The sequence below is a fragment of the Lynx rufus genome, unplaced genomic scaffold (genome assembly GCF_022079265.1).
Source record: "Lynx rufus isolate CCGP_SWC_20201006 ecotype Redwood Valley unplaced genomic scaffold, mLynRuf1.p SCAF_1, whole genome shotgun sequence".
Lineage (NCBI taxonomy): Eukaryota > Metazoa > Chordata > Mammalia > Carnivora > Felidae > Lynx > Lynx rufus.
This window is the reverse complement of record NW_025814823.1, coordinates 228539919-228559149: the sequence shown is the minus strand read 5'-3', so window position 1 is coordinate 228559149 and position 19231 is coordinate 228539919. Positions and strand designations below refer to the sequence as shown.

The window sequence follows — 19231 nt, the reverse complement described above, 5'->3', positions numbered from 1 at the left end:
TGAAACTGCTGGGAAGGGAAGCTGGAGCAGGGAATCAGCATCACCACTGCCCATAGCTTCCCGTCGTCCTCACGTCTAATTGGCCCCCAAACAAGGTCATTGCATAAATTACCATAGGCACTATATCTTCCCACCCATCAACCGAAACATTTATTCTAGCATAATAGTTAAAAACTTGAATGCTAGAGCCAGAATGCCTGGATTTAATCCCCACTCTCCCAGTTGTTATCTCTGTGATGATCAGATGATTAACACCCATAAAGTGCTCAGGACAGTACCTAACATATAGAATTAGCTCATTTTGTTACGATTCCTTTTTACCATTGGACCCACCCTTCAGAGCTCTTTTTCCTTGAAATGTACGAATTGACTTCAAAACAGAACTTTTGGGAAAGAAGCAACAGAATGGTCATTTTCCTTTTCAAATCAGAAAGGCATACACTTCGGACTTCACTAGGATGAAAAGAAGTCTGAATATGAAACTTCGGTAGACACCGATGGGGTCATCTCCCCCTCACCCTCCTTGATTCTTCTCTGATAACACTCACAGCCCGCTCCCCCCTCCAAGAGACCCAGACCCCCCCATATGGGCTGGAAGTCAAGATGGCTGGTCAGTGCAGGGGGGGGGGGAGGGGAGGGGAAAGGAAGAGAGAAGTGGGCTGCAGACCAAGAGGGGTCCAGGTGCTGAGTGGGTCCTGGCACCACTGTTTCTAAAGCCAGCTGCAACCCTGGCTTTGCAATCTGGCAGACAGTCGGTCGTAATCATTGCTATAAAGTAACAAACAAACAGAAACAAATTTCTATATTCTAATAACTCCACATTTCAACAGGAGATGAAAGTTAATTCTCTAAGAACTAAGATGGAAGGCATGAAAAAGTATGATTACAGATCATTATCCAAAGCTATATTTATGACCCTTTAATCCATGAAAAAGAGCCTTCAATTATTAATGTGAAATCACAAAATACAGGCTGAGGTTGCGATCGGTCACCTCTATGATGAAGCCGCCTCTCCCTTCTGAATGGTTAATGATTAGCAACAGCATCATACAGAAGGGAAAAAATAAACACACGGCTGTCAACAGGAATTTTATTATACAACTTACATGAAGGTCATTAGTCTGCTTGCAAAACTCTTCATAATCCTGGTCAAAATCCATTTTCCTCTGGTCTAAGAAATTATATTCCTTTTTCTTTATGGTGGCAACAATACTCTGAAATGTTATGAAAGAAATAAGACATTGTCTCAACATTCTCGCAATACTCAATTAAATAGGACCTTTAAATGTAGAACCTATATAATCATCTTTCAAAAATCAACTTAAAAGGAGCCTTATTTCTTTAATTATTCACATGGCTTAATGCTTATCAGGGGCAATAGAATCTTGCCAAGTGCATTCAGAGAAATCATTTAGAAAGCATTTTCATGAGGTTTTACATATTCCTGAAGAAAAATATAAAATAAAACCATAGCTGAAAAGCAGGAGAGGTGTTTTCTCTAAAAATTTCTCTGGGGTGCCTGGGTGGCTCAGTCAGTTGAGCGTCTGACTTCAGTTCAGGTCATGATCTCATGGCTTGTAAGTTCGAGCCCCACGTCTGGCTCTGTGCTGAGAGCTCAGAGCCTGGAGCCTGCTTTGAATTCTGTCTCTCTCTCTCTCTCTCTCTCTCTCTCTTTCTCTCTGCCCCTCCCCTGCTTGTGCGCTCTCTCTCTCTCTCTCTCTCTCTCTCTCTCTCTTTCTCAAAAATCAGTAAAAACATTAAAGAAAATTCCTTTTTAATTTCTTACTAATGATATCTGAATTTTTTTAAAAAGTCCAGAGTAGAATTATTAAAACATTTTTCACTGAAAAGTTTAAGTCTTCTCAGAAAATAAATAGCAGTAACAGAACACAACCAACCTAGGAAGAAAATAGTTGTAGCATCTACAGATGAAAACGTACCTTCTAAGCCTCACATGTCTTAAATAAAACATCAAACCGCAATCTGCCGTCTCAAGAATCTCCAGAATTAACTGCTTCCTCCTACCCTGCAAAGCTACAGTCTGTGACTATGAAAGTACAAATCAGGCAACTCGTCTCCTTGAGAATACTATTATCCTAAGTTTTGTTTGCTCAGAATAATGAGCTATAATGCTCTATGATCATTCTTAACCAGGTACTAAGCCATTCTCAAACTCAGGTGCCCACATTGTTGACACAGGCATATAATTTTTATGAAGAAAGTTGGGCCCCCTTCCATCACCTCCTCTTCAAAGTCATTTCCATTTAAACATCAATTCACATCTCTCAATAGACAAGTGTATAAAATGCAGAACTCCTTGAATCAAGTTTACTAACTAAAACAACCTACTCTTTCATGCTGTATAACTGCAAAATTAGCTCTATGTAGACACTATATACATATGGTGCCATCCATCATGTTATGAGCATTGAAAAGCTGCATTACTACATTTTAATGTGGCAAAAAAGAAAGAAAGAAAGAAAGAAAGAAAGAAAGAAAGAAAGAAAGAAAAAGAAAAAAGAAAGAAACAAAGAAAGAAACAAAGAAACAAAGATTTGGGGTCCTTAGAAAATTCTTTTCTATGTTTGGATTTAATGGTCACTTAAGAGTATTAAGCTGACAAACATTAATCATGACCTTCAACCAACTAATCCAACTCAACCTAGTAAACCATTTACTTGACGGGTATTTATTGTGCACCTATTACATGCTAGTGAACTCTGAAAACACAGGAAGGAGCTGAAAAAACAAATGTCCCTGCCCTCAAAGAACGTCCAGCCTCGGTGCGGGACGGGGTCAGAATCTATGTAAAGCACAAGTAAATGGACAGGATAATTTCACACAGTGATAAAATGAGTAATGTGACATTGAGTGCTTGAGAAGAACAGAGATCAAGGAAAACCTAACCAAAAGGGTCATTTAAATGAAGATCTACAGGCCAAGAAAGAGTAGCCATGTGATGGTCCAGAGGCAGAACTTTCCAGGAAAAAAAGCTCTAGAAGCCCCAAGGTGGACTGAACTGAAATGACCTGTGTCCAGAGAACATCAAAGGAGAAGAGAAGCAGATGAGGAGACAGGAGGGGTGGACAGGACCTTGATAGCTACACAAGGAACCCCAGTTTCACTTCCATGGTCACCATTTTGAGCTTCTAACACTGGTACTAACACACAAAAACCTCACTAGATGCTTTCACGCACCGTCTACATTTTATCTCACTATCCTCTGGTACATCCATTTTAATCAGTATTTCACGTTAGATTTTCAGAACTATTTCTCTTCCCAGTATTTTTATCAGGTTAGAACAGTCTTTATCTGCATTTAGATGTATAGCTCAACTTCTCCTTCAAAAATAAACTTTGACATATGCTCCAAAGTTATTTTTTCATTAAGAATAGAAAATAAATAAATTCCAAGCTGAAAAGTAAATGAATATATTCGGTCTTTGTCTTGCAAAACTGTCGGTTTCAGATATAGATTATGCACCCTGCAGATAACACCCAACCCACCTAAAATGTTTCCTGCTATATAAAAAAGGTCTTTTCTCTTACTCTCCTAAAATCTGGTCTACTCAGGAAATGAAAAAGATTCCTTATATTAGACTAAACTGTTAGAGTACAAAAACTAACGTGTGGCAGTAGATTTTACCATTCTTTTCAAATTCGAGTACAAAAAAAAAAAAAATTAGCTTTTAATATCACTGTCCCCAAACAAGAAAAACTTAACTATATCAAGACTAAGAATTCAAAACCCATTTTGTTCGGAAATTGTTTTTCAAAACTCTTCAAAACATTATTAGATCACTGTGCCTGCTTTAAAAACTAAGATTAGTTACACACCTACCCTTACAAGATAAAGCAGTTAAAAATCAAAATAATTAGAAACTGTTGGGCTAGGGGCGCCTGGGTGGCTCAGTCGGTTAAGCGTCCGACTTCGGCTCAGGTCATGATCTCGCGGTCCGTGAGTTCGAGCCCCGCATCGGGCTCTGTGCTGACTGCTCAGAGCCTGGAGCCTGTTTTGGATTCTGTGTCTCCCTCTCTCTGACCCTCGCCCATTCATGCTCTGTCTCTCTCTGTCTCAAAAATAAATAAACATTAAAAAAAATTAAAAAAAAAAAAAGAAACTGTTGGGCTAAATTAAAATCTTTTATTTCACTAAAATATGTCCCTTTTATTTTGCTAACATAGGTCCAAATAAAAAGATTAAATGCAGCCATAATCAGATGCACCCAGAACTCAGTGTCAGTTAGTGCCTGAAGCATAGTATATGTTTCATTAAATATTTCTTGCACGAATAAATGAAATAATAAGTTATATTTAAACATTTTTCTTGTGCTAATGAAAATGCTCTTACTAATGATGATTAATTTTAGACTATTGGTAAGTCATTCTCATAATCACATACCTGAGAAGAACATATTAGCACCCTTACACAATTCTCAAATAGATTTAATTTCTTTATTGTTCAAGGGTCATGAGCTTACATCTAACATTACAGATTATTTGAATCATTCTAAATATAAATACTTGTACGAGGTATTAAAGTTTTAGTTACAGAAAAGGTAGGAAATTTAGTTTTAAAGGACAGAACCTCGGGGGCGCCTAGCTGGCTCAGTCAGTGGAGCGTGCAACTCTTGATCTTGGGGTTGTGAGTTCAAGTCCCACGTGGGGTATAGATGTTACTTAAAAAAAAATAAAATAAAGTACAGACCTGGTATTTACTGACCATGTCTTCCAGCCCCTCAATTTTAGAATCTTGCAGGACTGAGTATGTCCTGAAGGTTGTAAAGATGTCTATTATCTTGGCAAGACGTCGGTGGAAAGTTTCAAATTTTCCAAAAATATACATCTCACTAAATTCAAATTGTTTCTCATTTGGATCTTGTTTAAGCTTTTGTTTTGTCTTGTGAAAGCAGCGCTGGTATTCCTTAAAATCAAAAACCAAAATATTAGAAAGGGAACATAACCCAGGTTATCAACCTTATTCTCTCACATGGAAGAAGCTGTAAATTCAGGGTGGAACTTCAAACCCGTCAGTGTCATGCCTTGCATGTGCCCATTCTTCAGCTGGAAATGTCATCATTTCCTAACTCCCAATCTAGCAAATTACTACTTACTCATGAGGCAACTCAAAGGCACAGCCTTTCCACTTGATCCCACTGTGTTAGCATTAGCCTAACTCGGTGTCTAACTCCCAATTCATCCTCAAGAAACTGAAGACACTACCTCATCTTTGCATTTCTGGGACTGCGTGTGGCATCAGGACATCACAGGGCCCCAAAACAGCAGAATAAGTGCGTAAATTTTGAGAGCAGATTTATTAACATTCAATTTTCTTCACAATAAAGAATTACTCTTTTACAAAAAGAATTACTTTTCAGCAATCAACAATGATAATTGCTAAATGATTTAAGATGCATCAGCAAAAACCACATAAAAATAATAAAATATTATCTAAACGTGTCATTAAGCTGACCGTTACCTGCTTGAGTTTAATGGCAGATAATATCTTTTCCACAACAACATCTTGCGGCTGGTTCCAGATGGACGCAGTTCCATTGTTGGTAATGTAGGCTTTACATGCAGATATCATCTGATTCGTCACCTGGAATTTCCCAATAAAATGGTGCTAAGTACATAAAACAGCCATCACTCAAAAACTGAACTGGAGGGTCCTTGACTCCTCTACCTCTCAGGGTGTGCAATCTGTGACCTTGACACTAGGTTTCTTTTTTTCCATCACAGCCATGATCCAGCACTAACACTTTTTTTTGCCCCAGCCCTTTTTTTGCCCCAGCCCATTTATACAAAAGACAAACAAAAATTATTTATATTTCAGGTGTACAACACGATCCTTTATATTCATATGCAGAGTGAAATGATTACCATGATAAACACATGTACCACCTCACAGTTTACCACTGTGTGTGTGTGTGGTGTGTGTGTGTGTGTGTGTGGTGTGTGTGTGTGTGTGTGTGTGTATTGAAAAGATGTCAGATCTGCTCTCTTACCAACTTTTGAGTACACAATACAAGTATTATTAACTATGGTAGCTATGCTGTGCGTTAGATTCCCAGAATTTATTCATCTTATAACTGAGAGTTGTAGCATCTCCCTGTTGCCCACACTCCCCAGCCTCTGGCAACCACCCTTCTACTCTCTACTCCCATTTGTTCGTCTTTTTTCGATTCTAATATGTACTGTCAAAATCATTTGTGAAATCACAGAGTTGGAAGCACTGTGGCCAATCAACAATTCAGGCCCCCTGGTTTATGCAGGATGAACATCTCGATCAACCAGGAGAGAATTCACTTCCCTGTCTGAAAGCTGTTGAGAGTTCCCCCAGTCTCCTTAGGTAGGCTGCTCTAACATGTAACTCACAGTCTCCAAGTGCCATGGAAAGGACTGTCCACCTGACCATTTCATGACACCAGGAGCTGTAGCAGAAATGTCAAAAAGGAGAAGAAGAGAATAGAGTCAAGCTGACATCCGTAACCACTAATATTTTATCCATTCCTCCAAACTGCAAAAAAAAACTTCAGAATTTTCTTATGACTTTTTTATAATGTAAAAGGAAAATCAGATGACTATGTACGCATGGAATGGCAAGATGTCTGGGACGGGCAGTGCAAAGGCTGGAGGAGAGTATGGAACAAGAAGGGTGTCGTGCAGACAGAACCTGGGCGACAGGGACTTGGGGGTCTGGTGTATAATTCTCTGTCCTTTGTACCCATCTCAAAATTTCCATAATGAAAGCTTCTCCAAAATTAGATAAATGGTGGTTTCACAATTTTGTTCAAAAACAAGCCTTGCGGATAATATGCATGAAGTCTGGAGCGATGATACAAATTGGCTTTGGAGGCTCCTTCTCAGGGAATATCCCTCACGACCCTCACATGTCCTTTTAACATGGGAAGAAGTGGAGCAAGAATCTCATGGATTTCCCTCCTTTCTCGACCTGAACTGCCTGACTGAGAGCAGAGAAAAGGGAGCCTCCTGTCCAGTTCTCAGGCTGGACGTACCCCTTCCCAAGAAGAACCATGCCTCCTACTATGCGAGCATGCACAACACAAGTCCTGATGAGGCAGAAATGCCTCTATTTTAGCACAACATTTAAAATTTTCACCTTGGTGATGAAAGCCATTTACTTCTTAGAGACTGTTCAAAATGGGGAAAGCAACAGTGCTCACCATAAACGCTTATGAGTTAGGACATACGGTTTAAACATCGTTATGTTTTTTGGCAGAATCATTATAATTGCTTTAGGATTACTGAAATGTTGCAAGTGGCTTTTATGACCATGATAACTGTTCTAATAACACCAAGTAAACAACTGTGGCATCAAATAAATTTGGAAAAGTGGCACATAAAATATAAAACAGGAGAAAGCCAGTTAAATATAGTTTTTCTTAATTAAAATTTACCCAAAAGGAATAAATAATGTGCTAAATAACATAGGGAAAGAAATTCCAAAAAGACTCTTTGTTAAAATTTTATTATATAAATAACACAATTATTGGGGTGCCTGGGTGGCTCAATCGGGTAAGTGTCCAACTTCGGCTCAGGTCATGATTTCGCAGTACATGAGTTCGAGCCCCGCATTGGGCTCTGTGCTGACAGCTCAGAGCCGGGAGCCTGCTTCAGATTCTGTGTGTCCCTCTCTCTCTGCCCCTCCCCCACTCATGCTCTGTCTCTCCCATCTCTCAAAAATGAATAAACATTTAAAAAAATTTTTTAATTAAAAAAATAGCCCAATTATTTATTATAATAATTATTTTGGGAAATAATGCTTTATGATTTGCAAGAATCAGCCTCACGAATACACTTAATTCTGTATCTATTTTACGGATTAAATTTTTTTTAATTGTAGGATACATAGACATTGAATTGTGCCCATATGGTAATTTCTAATTATCAAAAAATCAGCATTGCAAAAAAATACAAGTGACCATGGGATCTATGCTACGAACTTACCTTTACAAACAGAGACGTGATCTTCTCAGAGGTGTTATAGTAATGGGAAATACTATAGATCATTTTAATTGCATTTATAAGTGTAGGGATAGCATCAACCATGGATATCTAGAAGACACCACAAAAGTTTTCAGAGAAACAAATACCAAATTCAGCAAAATTCTGATAGTATAACCATTCAATCTTCATTAGAATAAAATTAGCTAAGAGATTTTTAGTTAAATTTTTAAAATATTATCTAACACTCCACACAGATGTATTTAAAGGTAATTTCATTTTTATTAGTCATATGCAGTTAATCAAATTTGTTTCAATGCAAGAAACATTAACTGTTAATGACAAGGTTAACATTAATTTTGTAATCAATAAAAGCAGGCACTCCCTAAAGTTAAAAGATAAAACACCGGGGCGCCTGGGTGGCGTCGGTTAAGCGTCCGACTTCAGCCGGGTCACGATCTCGCGGTCCGTGAGTTCGAGCCCCACATCGGGCTCTGGGCTGATGGCTCAGAGCCTGGAGCCTGTTTCCCATTCTGTGTCTCCCTCTCTCTCTGCCCCTCCCCCGTTCATGCTCTGTCTCTCTCTGTCCCAAAAATAAATAAACGTTGAAAAAAAAAATTAAAAAAAAAAAAAAAAAAGATAAAACACCAACCGATAACTTTTCCAACGCCTCTTTAAGTATCATCCAGGATGTCAATTACAATACTCAATGGAAACCGGAATACGCAAAAAAGATTCTAAAATATAATATTGCATATCCATCTCAGAGAGATAGACAGACAGATAGATACAGATAGATATATACATATGTACAGTTGACCCTTGAACAATGAGGGGCCAGGCACACCAATCCCCATGTAGTTGAAAATTCGTGCACAACCTTTGACTGCCCCCCAAAACTTAACTACTAATAGCCTACTGTTGACTGGAAGTCTTACCGATAATATAAACAGTTGATTAATACGTATTTTGTATGTTTTATGTATTATATACTATATTTTTACAACAAAGTAAGCTAGAGAAAAGAAAATGGTAAGAAAGATAAAATATACTTTCAGCAATATACTGTATTTTTTGGAAAAAAACCTCATGTGTAAGTGGACGCACGCCGTCCAAACCCATGTTGCTCAAGGGTCAACTGTATACATATAAAATTTTCTTGAGGCTAAAAGGAGGTTTCTAAGACTTTTCCAACAGACTTTAATATTAATGAACCAAAGCCCATGCTCGATTCCGCCAGTGCAAAAGGTTTACCAGCAGACTAAGCAAGTAGGTTTCTTCAACTCACAGGGTCACTACTGTACAAGGGGTCACAGCATTTTTCAAGTGTGTACAAATATTTGACATTGTCCTTCGCTTCATTAGCTGCATCAGTGATTCGAATATCCAGCTCCCGCCAAGTCTAAGCACAAGACAGGAAAGCAATTTTTATGCAATTATTATAAAGGAACTTCCAATATAGCAGCTGCTAACAGCCACCACAGGTCCGTTGTGTCAGACTTCCAGTTTATCCTGTGCATCTCACATAAAACTGAATCCACAGGAGTGAGGGGTATGGCCACGTTGGAGAGCAATTTAAACTTTTGGGCCGAATGTTTAAAGGTATCTCTTTAAGGCCTTCCCTTATAAAATCTACTCGCTAACTAGGACAGAGCATCAAGAGGGCAGCACCTCCATTTGAACCCACACTTTCTCTCCTCCACTGGCTGCTGGATCCATCGTGCCCCTCACTCCCATACTTTGTATGGTAAGAACCGAAGGAAGCCTCCAGCCCACAGCGAGCAAGAAACTGAATCCTGCAATGACCTCATGAGCAACTTGGAGGCAGATCCTCCCCCCTAGGTGAGCCTCAGATGAACCAACACCCTGACTGTGACCTCAGGAGAGATCCTGAGTCAGAGGCACCCAGCTGAGTGGCCCCTAAATTCCTGACACACAGCACACGGACTGGGATGTAATATATGTTTGCTGTGTTAAGTTGCTAAGTGTTAGGGTAATGTGTTACAGGGGGATATAAAATGAATATACTAGGACTAATATATATATATCAAAGTAATATATATATATCAAAGTAAGTTTTTGTTATTACAACTCCTGGTTAGTCCGAATTCAAAATATATACATAATCGTGACGTGAAGCTACATCTTAATTACATGCAATGCTCTCTAATAATACATATACATACATGCACACCAGCCAACAAATACTCTTAATTCAAAGGCAATGTCCACAGTACCCAGAATTATAAAAGGGCAAGATTATCCAGCCTTCAAGTTTTTTCATAAAGGTATAACAACATTTCTCTGTTCCTACTCTATGACATGAAAATACACACAGAGAGTTTCCATTCCCGTTTCATAAAGCAGAAAGAAATGGCTGACAACCTTCAGAAGTTTCGACCTAGCAGCAGCAAGCATTGCCAAGACAGCCTTCACATCCGGGCCTTTTAACTGATCCAAAAGGTAGTTAAATTTGGACAGTCTTTTCTTCCAGTGCTCCAACTCTGCTCGGGGCCCGAGGTCATCCGCTTCCTTACGCAGCTGGTTGTTTTCAGCAAGGACCTGATAATGCACGGCAGAACTGTGAACCACTGAACGGGGCTGGCGGAATGAAAGTTATACACTGGGAAATAAATCAATTATGCATCATGATATATTTGAATCTGAATCTGAATCTGAATCTGAATCATGATATATTTGTATCCATTTGCATGCTTCAAGTGACAACCTTTTACTTGTATCCATTTTTAAAACTTCAACAAAAATTTAGTGAACATGCTCAAATTGAAAACTACTTATTTAGAAAGTTCTAATGAACTTTTGGAGGACCTGACCTCAGAACATTTACTTGACTCTTCACTTACCGTATACCCTTAGAGCAATATAACCTTGGAAAATCTGCATGCCTTAAGTTGGTTAACTTTCATTGTTAACTGTTGGTTAATTTTCATTACTTTTTGATTAAATGTCTGCCGACACTTCGGATTTTTCTGAAAATGTTTTTTTAAGCTTTTTTTTTTTTTTTTTAAAGTCTCGAGCTCCCTTTTAGAAGGCACACTGACTGGAAAACTCCTTGTACTTCTACAGAGATTCTCTGTAAAATACACCTTGAGAAAAAAAAAATTGACAAAGTGCAGTCTTCTTGTTACATTAAGTATTTAAAGTTACTTGCTTTCCTCTCTTCAAATTTTTTACTATCTCTTCTTAACTAATGACGATAAATGAAGACCACACTGAACTCCTCACCTTTGTAGGGACTCGTCAAATACTTAGGCAAATGGGAATGGCAAAAGATATACCGTCTTCTATTGACTAGTTCAGTAACGTAGCATCTGAAGCTGATGTTTGCTTTCTGAAAATTACCTGTTCTGTCTGTTTGATCCATACTCTCATACAAGCTTCTATTTTCTCCAGAGTCTCAGGGTTATGAGCTAGACTCAAGTAGTCTATCGGCTCCTTCAGGGTTTTCAGTTCAAATATGTCACACTTTTGAAGGCTCACCTAATTAAAACGAAAGTTAAACAATTAAGATGATGCTAATTTTATTTTTTAATGTTGATTTATTTATTTTGAAAGAGAGAGAGAGGAAGGGACAGAGAGAGAGGGAGAGAGAATCCCAAGCAGGTTCCGCACTGCCAGCATAGAGCCCGACACAGGGCTCCAACCCATGAACTGTGAGATCATGACCTGAGCGGAAATCAAGAGTTGGATGCTTAACCAACTGAGCCACCCAGGCACCCCATGATGATGCTAATTTTAAAACACACACACACACACACACACACACACACACACAAACACGTAAACACACACTTCTGGTTCATCCCCGGGGTCAGAAGGATCTTAAATTTTTCTCTAAACTACCCTGTTCCCTGAAGAAAGATCTCTGAAAGCATAGTGTAATACATAATGCTTAGTCCTCCCTGTGAACTAGAGATGACTGAGGGCAGATTTGGGGTCATAAAACAGAAAGAGTGAACTAAAGAGAGAGAGTCATAATATCACAAATTTTGGGAATTAATAGGGAATTTAGAAATTAAAGAGTCAACTCACGAAACCAAAGAACATGGGGGAGCTTCAAGGAAATTGATTGGGGGAAGGGTAATTTCTAATGCATTACATTCTTTTTTTGAAACTAACCAGATGAAAAGATTCTCCTGTCCTTAACCAATAACATCCATATAGTTTGCAAGTTTAATGGCAAACACATGGATTCATTTCAGGGGAGGAAGGAGGAAGAGGATAGAGAAGGAGATGTGCTGGATTTTGACTTGACAAAGAAACTCAGCACATTTTTGCACACAGATAAATGGACCTCAATATTTGCTCGGGACATTTTCTCCTGGGAAAGTGCACCCGGCATTGTGAATGCCTAAATTCAGGTTTCAGGCCAATCCCACTTTAGCAACAACAGAGCTAGTACGTTTCTCTCAACTGGTTCAGAACCAGCAGGAAGGGGCGTGGTTATTTGTCATCCTCAAATGCCCATATGGTCAAGGAGCCACAACACAAGGCCCAGGCCCTAAGGGCTTCTTGGTAACTGAGATAAAACCAAAGAGTTCACTAGGAGATGTGGCAGGTGAATGGTGCAGGCTGGGAGTGAAGGGCACCAGATGCTGAGTTCAGACCAGCAGAGAGAAGCCTATAGGGCGAGTCAGAGCACCTGCTACGAGGGCCTGCTGCAAGGGGACCCTGTAACCCCTGGATGGCCCCCTCAAGGTTTCTCGTTTCCTTCACTTGGCTTCCTAATAAAGCCCTGCCAGCTCTAACCTTACCTGATGGCCTCTGGCCCTGATGGCCTCTAACCTTACCTGATGGCTCCCATGCCCACCGCTGCTCTATGGGGCTATGTCCCATCTACATGGAGCTCAGAGACACCTCTCCATCCTCCAAGAACCTAGCCTCCCCACTCTGTTTTTCACTTTGCTGCCCTCCGACGGGGCTCTGAAAACCCACCAGGGCAGGCACGTGCCTCTGCTCCCCTGTGCCCTTGCTCACACTGCCCCCAGCCTGGAGGAACCTCCCAGCATGCCGCCACCCCTCCCCCCGCCACACTGCATCTTCCACCTGCCACTTCTGGAGCCATCTTTGGTTTTACAGGGGAGGGCTCTGCTCTCCATGAAGCGGCACTACCTCCCTTCTATGTGGAGATCCATCCACTTTTTTTAATACCTAGACCACAATATGACGTGGGACCATATGAAAGCAATGCTTTTTCAAGTAGAACAACAATCTAACTTGCTTCAGCTTGCGGTTTAGTATATAGGCCTGCATCAGAGTTCACTACACATAGAACTCAGATATTAGGTGGAATCAACCCGCTCCCATCTGGATGAAAGTTACTCCACTCCCCTATTCCATATCCTCTAGAAAGCCTGATGTCTCTCTCCCAATATCCCAATAGGTCCCAATGCTTCTCAGTCTCCTCTGGAGAGGAGTGAGTAACACACCGTCATTGGTATCACAGGCTACATTTCTGTCTCCCATTCGTGCCTGATCGGGGCTATCGCCATCACGGTCTTGCATCCACCACCGTCTGCCCCAAGTAATGTGTAACACGGGCTTCCAGTAGATTGCACACATTTTAAGGAAGCTAAATCTCACATTTGCCAAACTTATTCTTAAAGGCCCTTTTGGTCACAGGCTTAACTGCAGGACCCAACCCACTCCCTCCAGATACGTCAACTGCTCTCTCCTTCTCTCTCATCTTCAGGATTTCCTCCATCCCTACCCATCACCCACCACCCACCACCCAGCCCCCCCCCCCACACACACACACACGCATGGGCACACACTCTCCACACTCTCTGGGTCCAGATTCCTTTCCTTCTAGGACAAACAGTGATGCCACAAGCATTTCATTCACTTCTCTTTGCAGTCAAGCATGCGATGTGACTGAATGAAACCTTCCATCGTGGCCGACACTTCCGATGCATTAATCACTCCAAACCGTAAGAATCTACATCTAGCTACCACCACCACCTCTGGGAGGGGCAATAAAAATGCCCATAAAATTTTTTCAAGATTTGCCAGGCAGAGGAATTAAGACCATCCAACAGAAGCATTACACACTTACATGTTGATTTGTCCACCATCTGATAACTTTTGAAGGAAGAACTTATTCATTCTTACCTTCTCCTTCAAACTCTCCTGTGCGCCCGACAGGACGCCCACAAAGCCTTCCAGAGAGCTCAAGAACTCCTGCCGAATGCTGGATGCTTCCTGAAGACCCTCGAGCTCGCCCCAGCCATGACTCGTGGCCCTGAGAGCGGGAATGAAGATGTCCGACAGCAAATGCCTCACGCTGTTGAGCAGGCCCCCATCCGCGGTATCTAACATATTAAAGCTCACCTCCTGGAACACAGGAGATCCTCTGCTGTAAAAATTGTCTGCAATTGCAACACAGCTACTAAGTCATTTCCAAATGCTGCTCATTAACCAAATATCCCGCGTCGGTCGATGAAGACCAACCAAATGAGAAAAGCAAAACTGCTTACTCGGAACTTGCTATAGCAAGAGTCGGCCACCATCACCCGCATTTCGGAAGACACTTAAAAGCAGGCAGGGGAGCGGGAAAGCCTTCTAGTGGAGGAAAGAGAAGCTTTCAGGCATGTCCTGATTGGAGGCTGCTGGTGTGGGGGACCTGGAGGCGGCCCCTAGAAGTGGGGCATCCTGTGTGATCCGCGAGGGGTGCATATTTGGCTTTCTCCGGCCCCAGGGAAATAGGCTGGGGGTACGGACAAAAATTAGGGAGGCCGACAGTCACAAACCAAATGCTGGCACTACTGGCCAATTTGTCACAGCAACTCTTGTGTGGCTGCCCCGCAGGCTTCCTGCGACTCTGACAGTGCAGGCTGGCTCCTTGGATTGTTTCCTAGATAAGGGGGTTGGCTCCCTGGACAGGTTGCTGCCAGTTACAGGTCAAAATTCTGCTTTACGTGCAGTCTGGCCTTTGTTTGTATGTTCAGTCTCTCAATCCAGTAAATTATTTTTTGATGCCCTGGTTAAGACCTACGCTTTATACTATTCCAAATCGCAATCATCAAAATAAAGACCTGAAATAAACAGAACACGACACGTCTACCAGTTTATTTGCTCCAAGCAGATAATGCCCCCATCGAGGGCAGAGGAGACATGCACTTTATTTTGCACAGACACAAAAAAATTATATACCCATTATTACAAACCTTACTTTAAATGTATGAAATTTGCCATTAAGTAAATAATGTACGGGCCATTATTTTTTAAAGGAAAGACTTCACTGTATCACACACACACACACACACACACACACACACACACACACATGCGCGCAAATACATATACATAATGTTATATCAATTTTTGTTAACAAACTGAATATTAAGTCTTATAACTCAACAGATTTAAAGGAAATGTCTTGTTTGCTATGAATGCTTTTAGAAATACTTCTTTGAAAGTAGTTTTAGATAGTTAATGAAAACAGTGGTTACCTCTATAGGGAAGGATTTTTTTTTTTTTTTTGTAGAATTTACATGATTTTGGGTCATTTGGGGTAAAGGATTACTCCGGCCCCTTACCCTATGGATGTTCTCAGGGGTGATGGCTCTGGAAGGGTCAGTCCTGATGAAGAACACACATACTCCAGTAAGAGCCACATCTTTTCCCTCGGTCACAAACACCTTCGGTTTTTTAATCTTTTCAGAAAGAGAAGTCACTCCCCCTGGAGAGCCAAGTTGTCCTACAGATGCAAAAGAATTTTAGTTTCACAAATGCTACTTACGGTCCATATGGTTGTCTCTTGGAATGAGTTTCCTTGTTAAAATAGTGTCGCGTTGACTCATCCATGTGCCCTGGAAGGTCTGCTGCCTGGACCATCTCTAGCCTGAGCCCTGAAGGGATCTAAAAGGAGGTGACTGTTTCCAGATCACAGGTTCATTTCAAAAAAGTGTTGCTCCAGCAAAAAACAGGAATGAGGGGCGGCTGGGGAGTTCAGTCAGTGAAGTGTCAGACTTCAACTCAGGTCAAGATCTCCCAGTTTGTGAGTTTGAGCCCCGTGTCGGGCTCTGTGCTTATAGCTCGGAGCCTGGAGCCTGCTTCGGATTCTGTGTGTCTCTCTCTCTGCCCCTTCCCTGCTGACACTCTCTCTCTCTCTCTCTCTCTCTCAAAAATAAATAAACATTAAACGCACACACACACACACACACACACACACACACACACAGGAACGAGAGGCACAGGAATGAGAGAGTTTGGTCCAAAGCAGATTCTTGCTGAAGCTACAATAGTCATTTTCATCCACAACAGGCCACAATAGAGGCAAGGGGGAGGGGCAAAGAGGGAGACAGTACCTGTTGCATGTGCTGGGTGTCAGCTCCTCTGCTTGGTACCTTATCTACATTATTAAAGTCACTACAACCTTAAAGGCAGCGGTGGCCTGTCCCATGTCACAGCCAACAGGTGCTAAGAGTTGAGATCAAAAAACTAGCTTTGACTATAGAACTCCAGACCCCTGCAGCCCCCTCAGTATCGTGCTAGAGTCAGGACACTGTAGAGCCAGGAGAGCAACGGGATGAAGGGCGTGGGCTCTAGAGTCAGACCCCCAAGGCGTGAGTCTCCTCCCCTGCACTTCATGGCCATGTGACCTTGGGAAAGATACCTAGTCTTTCTGTGCCTCAGTCTTCTCATCTGAAAAATTCGAATAATATCCCTAGAAGCTACCATCTGCAATTGTTGTGAGGATTAAATGAGTTAATACATGTGAAGCCCTTAGAAAAGCACATAAAAACACTAGGCCACTAAGCATTACCATTATTATTATTTGAAAATTGTATTTTCGGTCGTCGAAGCATGTAGCTCATTGAGTGGACCATTCACGCACACAGAGGGAGCCAGTGCCCTTGTCCGCCCACGGAAGTTGGAGCTCTCCAAGCAGATCGGTAGTTCAAGCAAGGTTATCAGGGGCGGGAGCACAGTGCCAAGGGAGGGACCTGGGGAAGAACGTGGACTGCAAGCTGAATCCTGAAACCCTGCAATTAGAACCTCTTGGAGGAACCTCCCCCCACGCAACCAAGTTCTGCCCCCACGGTGCCGGGCTAGAGACCGGTGCTGGGGCTTTGGCAGCGAACCCGCCCAATAAAGATAACCAGCAGATATGCCTCACGGGGAGGACAACACGTCACCGCGGGATGTGCAGCGAACACTCCCAGTGCCCACCCAGTGCCCACAAGAGCAAGGGCCTGGGGAATCAAGGTCAGCCAACTTGTGACAGTGCCAGTGCTGCTCGAGTAAAAGCTTTCCTGCCACCTCATCCCTCTTGTGCCTGCCCTACCTCAAGCCAGAGCCGTGGTTTGCACAACGTGGACAGGAGCAGAAGGTTAACTTGAAGGAGCAGAGGAGGACCATATGCTTCTCTCCTCCTGTGAATACTGACCTTCAGAGGTCCCTGCTTGGAACCTTGGGGGATGGTGGAAGGAAGTGGGCGAGCCAGCAGTGAAGAAGATTTAACTTTAGATCAGTTCATTTTGATCAACTGGATAGTTTTAGTTTCTGCACTGAGACGGTATTTGTAATGTGAAGCAACCATAGGAACATTTCCTATCTAAGAATATCCAGGAAAGTCATGGAATGGTCTCAGTGTTGATCCAAGATCAAAAGGGTAAGGCCAGTCCCACGGTAAAGGTCTAAAGGGAGAGCGGGGAACGAAATTAAATTATGTTTACATCCCGTGAACCTTCCTCGTTCACTGTCACATTTACACGCGAACCCTGAACTCCACCCAGTGCACATTTTGTAGATAACTCAACATCCCATTTGACTTTATGTTTGTCAGACTGGGATAGAATTAGGAATTTCTGTATTATTTTGATTCTTCGTTCAAAGTGTAATGGACTTTCTGGGTGCCTCAGTGGCTCAGTTGGTGAAGCGTCTGACTTTGGCTCAGCTAACGATCTATCTCATGGTTTGTGGGTTCAAGCCCCGTGTTGGGTTCTGTGCTGACAGCTCAGAGCCTGGAGCCTGCTTTGGATTCTGTATCTCCCTCTTTTTCAGCCCCTGCCCCGCTCACACTCTGTCTCTCTCTCGCTCGCTCTCAAAAATAAACACTAAAACAAAATTTTTTTTTAAAGTGTAATGGACTTTCTGACCACAAAATATCAGAAGAATAATTCTAGGAAAATCCCAATCACTTAGAGTATGCATGCATAATTTTCCCAGTTTTTAAACAAAAGAGCATAGTCATACTATATGCCAACAGCAATAACTATTTTCCCTTCAAAAAGGTTATAAAAAGATGAATGTAATATTTTAATATAATCATAATATATTTGTTTGTGCCCCTAGCTTGGCTTTAAAATTATATGAATCCACATAAATGTAGAATGGGAGATGCCAGTTGAATCCACACAAAGATTTGCAAATTTTCTTAAGTGAAAATAACTAAACTTGTCATTCCACATTACTCGTTTGAATCATAGTCGGTAGAAAATAAACATAATGTGATATTTAACTAGACAACTCATTATGCTTATTGGCAACAATTCCTCTGTTAAAAATAAATGGTGCCTATATAGAAAAGAAACAGATGCCCATAAAAAGTTCTAGAACATCACTGCATAGAATGAACTAGGATGTAAGGAAAAGAAGTCTCAAAATGTAAACTACTTTATTATTCCTCAATTACCAGCACAGCCTGAAAAGGAAAGCAAAATATCTCAAATGAAGTTAGAACAGCCAGGCTAGACAGCCATCATTATCCGTCCCTTTTCCTTGAGAACAAAACGGCACCTTGGCCTCACCCACCACACCTCACCGCTGCCCATTCGTCCCATCTCCCAGCGTGGATGTAAGGGGCCTGGTCAGCTCTGAGAGTGGCTTTCTGCTTCAAGCCATCCTCAGATGAACCTGGCAACACGTTTCTGGCTTACGTCGCATCAAATTCGGATACCTGTATCTGCTACCTCCACGTCCTGATAGTAGAATATAAGGTGACGAAAACCTCCAGCAACAAAAAGCTGATCTATCCTTTCAATCTGTGAAAAAAGAAAAGGCAAGGTCACAACTCCGTTCTGAATTAGAAACCATATTTCAGTCAGCATTTACTATCAGCTTTCTTCTTCATATAAAACTGCATCTAATGCAAAGCGTACAGAAGGCGTCATGTATTTTTCAACCAATAAAACCACGAGAGAGTAAATGCCTCACCATAATAAAAATGTAGTTCAAAGAAGGAATCCAATCAGTCATCAAAATATTTGCTACATACATGTTTGAAAAGATTGTCCTT

General features: G+C 41.5%; 1 protein-coding gene across 1 annotated transcript in view; it reads right to left on the bottom strand.

Annotated features, from left to right (window-relative positions):
- The window catches only part of DNAH5 (dynein axonemal heavy chain 5), a 231275-nt gene that overhangs the window by 202921 nt on the left and 9123 nt on the right, over nt 1–19231 (bottom strand). The window contains exons 3-12 of the mRNA XM_047077331.1: nt 18893–18977; nt 15528–15688; nt 14101–14322; nt 11332–11469; nt 10354–10530; nt 9257–9370; nt 7972–8079; nt 5480–5602; nt 4709–4924; nt 1107–1214 (exon numbers count right to left, since the gene is read on the bottom strand). Coding sequence (XP_046933287.1) covers nt 1107–1214; nt 4709–4924; nt 5480–5602; nt 7972–8079; nt 9257–9370; nt 10354–10530; nt 11332–11469; nt 14101–14322; nt 15528–15688; nt 18893–18977 — 1452 coding nt within the window. The remainder of the gene's footprint in view (nt 1–1106; nt 1215–4708; nt 4925–5479; nt 5603–7971; nt 8080–9256; nt 9371–10353; nt 10531–11331; nt 11470–14100; nt 14323–15527; nt 15689–18892; nt 18978–19231) is intronic.